The sequence below is a fragment of the Eretmochelys imbricata genome, chromosome 3 (genome assembly GCF_965152235.1).
Source record: "Eretmochelys imbricata isolate rEreImb1 chromosome 3, rEreImb1.hap1, whole genome shotgun sequence".
Classification (NCBI taxonomy): domain Eukaryota; kingdom Metazoa; phylum Chordata; order Testudines; family Cheloniidae; genus Eretmochelys; species Eretmochelys imbricata.
Genome location: NC_135574.1, coordinates 159019032 through 159025791, shown reverse-complemented (window position 1 = coordinate 159025791; position 6760 = coordinate 159019032). Strand labels below are relative to the sequence as shown.

At 44.7% G+C, this 6760-nt stretch overlaps 1 protein-coding gene across 2 annotated transcripts in view; it reads left to right on the top strand.

The window, feature by feature from the left end:
• Nucleotides 1-1165: 1165 nt before the first annotated feature.
• The window catches only part of CNIH3 (cornichon family AMPA receptor auxiliary protein 3), a 79633-nt gene continuing 74038 nt past the window's right edge, over nt 1166-6760 (top strand). For both annotated transcript variants that reach the window (XM_077811925.1, XM_077811924.1), the window contains exon 1: nt 1166-1246. In XM_077811925.1, coding sequence (XP_077668051.1) covers nt 1166-1246 — 81 coding nt within the window. The remainder of the gene's footprint in view (nt 1247-6760) is intronic.

Genomic DNA, 6760 nt, shown 5'->3' with positions numbered 1-6760 from the left:
ATCATTTAAAAGCATTATTTAAAATACCTCCCGCTGAGAGTGGTGGATTTTGCTGTGTATGTTTTAGTGAGACATTTAAAACCTCACTTATGGGCTGGTTTTATTAACATTCCTCCTGAAGATCGCCACAGCCTGAGCTAGCCTGGAAGTGAAGAGACACACAGGGGTGGTGGGGAGAGAAGGGGGAGAGAGGAGAAGCAACGAATCGTGGAAAAATCAGCAGCCTGCAGGACGCACGTGGTTTCCTGGGGATTTATGAAAACTCCAGAGATCTGCACGCGGTGGAGGGGGGGATGCTGCTGGCTGTGCTGAGGGCCCAGGTCCCCGCTGCTCTGGGGTGCGAGGAGCAGGGCTGCGGGGGGAAGGAGGAGAGAAGGGGAGGAGATCCCAGGACTCTCGCATCTCCTTCTCCTCACCCAGCAGCAGGTGGAGAATTTCCTTCAAAGCTGCTGCTGCGGACTGAGCGGGGGGTTCCCCTGCGCCCCCAGTCTGGGATTGTAACAGGAGAGGCCAGTGGGGGCGCGATTGAGCGTCGGGGGAGCGGAGCCGGAGCGGGACCGAAGGGAACAGAGAAAAGCTGCGGAGCGGGAGGAGAGGGCAGCGGCGGGGGCACCGCTCGCAGTCCGGATCCGGGAGGAGCAGAGAGACCCACCCCAGAGCCCCCACCCGGATCGGCGGCTTCTTCTGTGCGCTGGGACCCCCTCAGCTCCGGGTTCGCCCTCTGCCTTGGGGCGCCCCCCGGCCGCTCTGGGGGTCCCGTCCCCTTAGTTCCGTGGGGTCGCTGAGCGCCGGCTCGCGTTGGGAAGGCCCCGGGACATTGGAGGGGCGGGGAGGGGGAAATCTCCGCTCCCTGCCTGTCCTGGCTCCCCGTCTCCTTTCCCGAGGTCCGATCCCTGCTCTCCCAAGCCGGGCTCCCCCTGGGTGTAGCAGGGCGGAGAGTCTCCCCTCTCTGTTGTTTCCTTGCGGGGGTGAGACCCTTTCCCATCTCTATTTTGGGGGTAGCGGGGTCTCCTGCGCTTGGGGGCGCCCCGGCAGTGAGCGGGGGTCTCCCCCCGGAGGCAGGGAAAGGCACCCCCTCCTTGAATTTCTGGCGTTGTCTCTCCTCTGCGGCGCCGGGGTCCTCTCTGCCTGATTGGGGGTGCGGCGGGGGGGTTCTCCCCTCACCATGGCCTTCACGTTCGCTGCCTTTTGCTACATGCTGTCCCTGGTGCTGTGCGCCGCCCTCATCTTCTTCGCCATCTGGCATGTGAGTATCCGACACGCCCTCCCCTCCCTCCAACAGCGCCCAGCCCGCCAAAGCCCGGGACAGGAGCAGCCCCCGCCCCGGGCCGCCATCTCCCCCTGGCTGCCGGGCAGGGAGGTCAGACGCCGCCAAGATCCCGGCCCGGCTCAGCTCCTGGGAGCTCAGGAGGCAGCTCAGATCCCCAGCCCCAGTCGCCCCCCGGGGCTGCGACGGGTCAAGGAGCGATAACTAGGAGACGCTGGTAATGCCAGCCTCGGTGGTGGGTGCGTTTAGAAACGATTCCCGACAAAGGGAAGGAAACAACCGATGAGCGCGGGTGGGGGGGGGGGGAGGGAGAGGAAGCGGGTGACCAAGGCAGAGGGATAAGTGGGACCCTTGGGCTGAAGAAATCGGGATTTTACAGCACCCCCCCCCCCCTCAGTTTTCCTTCGTGCCTCCGGGACGTGGCTTTGTTGGCCTGGGCGCTGGGGGAGGTCCCGAGGCCCCGGGCTCAGCGCACGTGGCGTGACGGAGCCGTCGGAAGCGGTCGGAGTTACGGAGGCAGGAGAAAAGGAGCAGGGTGGGGGAGAGCGGCGGGTACTTTGCAGAGTAGGAAAGTTAAATCGGGGGCTTGTCCACGCTCACAGCGCTCCAGCCGCGGCACTGCTGAGAGTGAAGGTCTGCGCAGTGTGCAGGGAGAAGTGGGACCCTTTGGCTGAAGATAAGGGTAATTTACAGCGCCCTGTCCGGGATGCTACACAGCCAGGAGATGAGCGGAGGCAGAGCCAGCCCTTTGTTGGCTGAGCAGTAAAGCCCAGGGCCTGACCCCTTGTTAAAGACCCCCTGGGACTTTTTGCTGGAGGAGGTGTGCGAACCTTTGTTTCCTATCCAAATTCCAACTCGGCTGAAGAGGCAACCTCAGGATAAAGGTGCCCCTAGAGTTGGGTTTGTATAAAACAAGCTTTTAGGAAGCCAAAGACCAGTGAAAAGAGCCTCAGGATTTTTTAAAAATGACAGTAGGAGATCTTTGAAAGGCATGTTCCCTGAATACTGGGCCTGATCCTGTAAAGTGCTGAGCACTCTCCACGCCCATTGGCTTTTATGGAAATCAAGGGCGCTCAGTGGCTCCGTGTCTGGCTTGGGCCCATTGATCATGTTAATCCATGAGAACTGGGAAGTAAAGTGCTAGTCATTTTCATTGTCCAGGAAAGGAGGAATGGGGGGAACATAAAGAAAAGTAAATTAGATTGTTTCCATTTTTTTCCATTTTAATAATCTAATGTGTCACTAGCTACATAGATGAGGAAATTTGTGTTAAAATGTGATTTTATTTAACATGAGATTGCCCCCTTTCTCCACCTTCTTTTAATTCTCCTGCAATTATGGATATGGGGTTCTTCATGTCCTGTTCTAACTGTGTAGCTGTGTGGTGTTAAACAGGTAGGGGTGGAGGAGGGGGAGATGGAAGGGAGGGTGCGTTTCAGTAATGGGTTATAGTTAACCCTATATATAATTTGTCAATCAATTTAAAATTATTACATGTTTTGGAATCCTTTGGGATGAAGATGTGCTATATTAATAACAATAATTTCCGTAATGACATAAAAGAACTACACTGGGACCAGATAGGATAAAGCAAAATAACCTGGAAAAGGGAGAAAGCACCATATAGAGCTTATGGAACAGATGTCTGATGGAGCAGGATAGAGGGATTTAGGATTTATTATTAATGAAACATGGGAAGGATAGAGCTGCTAATTTAGGTCTGTTTAAGCATTTCAGGAATATTAAGTGAAAAGATAAACATGTCTATGTAGTCCAAACAATTTTTGAAACCTGATCATTCTAACATAATACAGGTGCAGTAAGGAGGGGTCTATGCGTTAATGCAACTGTAAAAGTTTTGTGACAGGCACTACCTCTATAAAAACATAGAGCACCTGCAGCTACTGGGCCAAACTGTTCTGATGAACTGGTGTAAATCAGTAGAACTACTCAGTTTTCTCCAGTGTAATAGAACTGAAATTAGCCTAGTCTCTTCTTGTAGAATGATAACAAATAATATTACTTAAATAAGCGGTTTATGAAAGTCATAGAATAACAGAAGATTAAACCCCCACCAATTTTTAAATGTGCCTTCTGTATATATATAAAAAACCTGACAGAGCTTTAATTATTCCCATAATGAGAACAGTAATACTCCAATTTCTTATGAAATTTCACTGGAAGATGAGGGTATATGATGCAATATATTTAGTCTTTTATTCTAAATATGTCAGTGCAGAAACCTTCCCGTCTTTTCCCCAGAATCTGACTTTGGTTCTTATATATTTATAATGGAGAGTTGATGTATTCCAAATGGATTCTCAAATTCACAACAAAGGATCTTTTTAACCATTAAGATGGCTTGATTGTAAGTCTCTTTAGGCAGTTTGGCTACTATGACTAAACTGAAGATTGACCCAACACCCAAACACTCACTAATGTTTAAAAGAGGTTGGGAGATTCAAAAGCTGAACCTGAATCTTAATTTTGGAATTATTTTAAAGAACCAGAACAAAATCCTATATTCAGACTTTGTGGTGGCGTTCAGAGACAGATCTAAAATTTGAGTCTTCGGGAAGTTTTTAGAATGAATCCATAGTGGTTCAGAATAAAATTAAAGTTCTCATTTTCATCCTGTACCTCATGCTAAACACGTCAAACTGTACTAATGGTTTGTATAATTATTATTAGTGTTACTGTAGTGCCTAGGAACTGTGAAACTAAAATAAAAGCAAAGACTAACAAAGGCTATTGTGTTATTTTTTATTTATTTTTTACTTCCATAGTGCTTTTTATCTGAGATGCTAAAAGTTCTTTAGAAACATTGATACTTGCAGCATCCTAGTGAGGGAGAGCTAATAAAGGTATATAGTATTTAACGTAAATTATTTGAAGTGTGTGAAAATAAAATCTAGATGCAATGTAGACTTCAGAAACTCTGTTAATTATCTGAAGGGTCAATACTATCTTTCCTACCTAAGGGCTGAGTGCACTGTCCCTGCAATACTCCCAATGTCTGCTTGCATGGAAAGAACTCTCTAGTTAGATGACCCATTGATTCAAACAAATCCTGTGCATGGTTTACACTAGTGATACTGTTGTTATCACTATTGAAATTTCACAGATGCCAAATTAGTGATGAAAAAGTACTGAAAATTCACACTGTCAATGCACTTCATAATACTAAGACTTAAATTCAGGTCTCCGTGGCATGGCAATCATCACACCTCTCAGATTATTTTTATTTGGAATAACATAGTTCTAAAGTCATTCTGTATTATGGACACTCTGTCCTGCTCTTGTGTAAAAGTACTAGAGAAGGTGGAAGAGAAGATGACTTCTCTATAAGTTTATTTTAATCATTTTATAGAATTTAATAGAAAATTATATTCCTGCTATATGATGGTTAAAAATAGTCTATGGAAAGGTTAGTATTTAGCATTTTCTGTGAAATTCTGTTGATGTTTAGAGTAATTTTTGCAGACCCCTAGTGGCTTAGAGTCCTTTTCAAATTCTATATGTCTTTTTCATAAGGTTAACGTACCCAGGTCCTAAAATATTTCCCAGAGCTTGTTCAAGATCTCTTATAGGGCCAGATTGTGAAACACTTGCTTATGTTTTGTTGTACCTTACTCCTTGAATAGTTACTTTGAATTCAGTGGGACTTCACGTGGAGTAAGGTACTACTCAGTGTAAGGAAGGGTAGGGCAATTTGGCCCATAGATAATAAATGTCCGATGTAACAAATATTACAAAAATAATTCTAAATGTTAAAATATGACAAGCTGGGATGTCTACATGGACTCTGTATGGGTATGTCCAGTTAGCTCAATTGTGTTAACATGATTGAAAAATCCTATTAAGATGCAGGCTATCATGTATGAAGCCTTGTTAGTTGGCTGTGTTGTTGTCTGGTGGGAGCGTGGCTTCAAATGTGTTAGCCTGCATTTTAATGGGGCTTTTTAGTCATGTTAACCTAATTTGATTGAGATAACTCAACTGAAAAACTCACCTTTGCCCATCAAGATATACTCTATGTGATTGTAAAACATTGCAGAAATGTAACAAACTAGAATATATCCCTCTATTTTGAATTACTAGCTGAAATAGCCTCTGTATGTATATATTTGGCCAAATTCTGCTCTCAGCTGCACTCTTGCAACTCAGCTGACTTCAGTAGAGTTGCATAGTATAACTGATAGCTGAATTTGGTCCATTTGCTGTATAGTTCTGTAGATTTTTCTGATTTAGTTATTAACCCAGTAGAACAAGGTCATCCTCTTCACTAAAGATCAAAGCTAACTCTATCTCCTCCTAAATCTCAGCTCTCATTGCTGCTCCTTTTAAGCAACTTTCCAACTATCCAAATCAGGATTACTCTTTGTCCTTATACTACTACCCTCAGCTAGGATTCCGCTGGCAGGTTAACATTTATCTAAGCTATGTTAAGTCTTTTTGAGTTCCCAACAGGACATAAGGTGCCACACTCATCCCTGGTATAACTCCATTGATTTCAGTGAAGTTACACTTGGATTGAATGTGCCCCAAGATGTCTAAATTGATGTTTATTCCCAGCTACTTGAAATGCGACTCCCTCATACAAAGTCCTACAACTTTGATACTCACTTCAGATTACTGTATTTGAACATCCATAAGTGGGGCCATCCTCTTTCAAATGTTTTAAGATGAAAGATGCTTCTGCTTTCAGGTTTGTCACATTAAAGGCTATGTTATCAATGCAGAGCATGGCTTTTTTCAAAATGTCTTTTTTTAATAGTACAACTTAGTAACAATTCGTAAATACAAAGTACTGTACTATTAACAGTAATTAATTATATACAATTTTGAGATCACACCACCATGTTTCTTTGGCATTAATGGAGTGTGTCCTGTGAATGCATGACAGTATTTAGCACTCAGTACTATGTAAGACTATATTAAGAATACAATTTTAATGGATAAAACTCATTTCACAATATGGAATATATATGTAGAGAGCTAGTAGGGTTATTCAATGCTTGCATAAAGAATAACATAACATCACCTAAGCATACGGGGTATTTTGCTACAATCTTAGGTCCAAACAACCTTAGGTCCAAACAGAGGACTCCATTGGCCTAGTTCTCTGGGATGGCAAAAGTAACAATCTTTCAAATCAATGGGAGTTACTTGTATCCTGGGGCAGGAGAATAAGACCCCAAAGCAGGACAATCCACATTCCTTTCCCTTATATTTAATGTCATATTTTTTTAAGAGAGAGGAGGGAGAGGGGAAAAACATTAATCCTTAAAAATAACATTCCTATAGTTCTGAGCCTGACTTAAAACCACAAATATACATTTGCAGTTATATTTGTGACAGTGGTGCTGGAACAACTTTTATCGTGGGGGTGCTGAGAGCCAGTGAACCAAACTGTAAACCCTGTATATGATGGAATCGCCTTCAAGCCATTGGGTGTGGCAGCACCCCTAATTCCAGCACTGATTATTTATG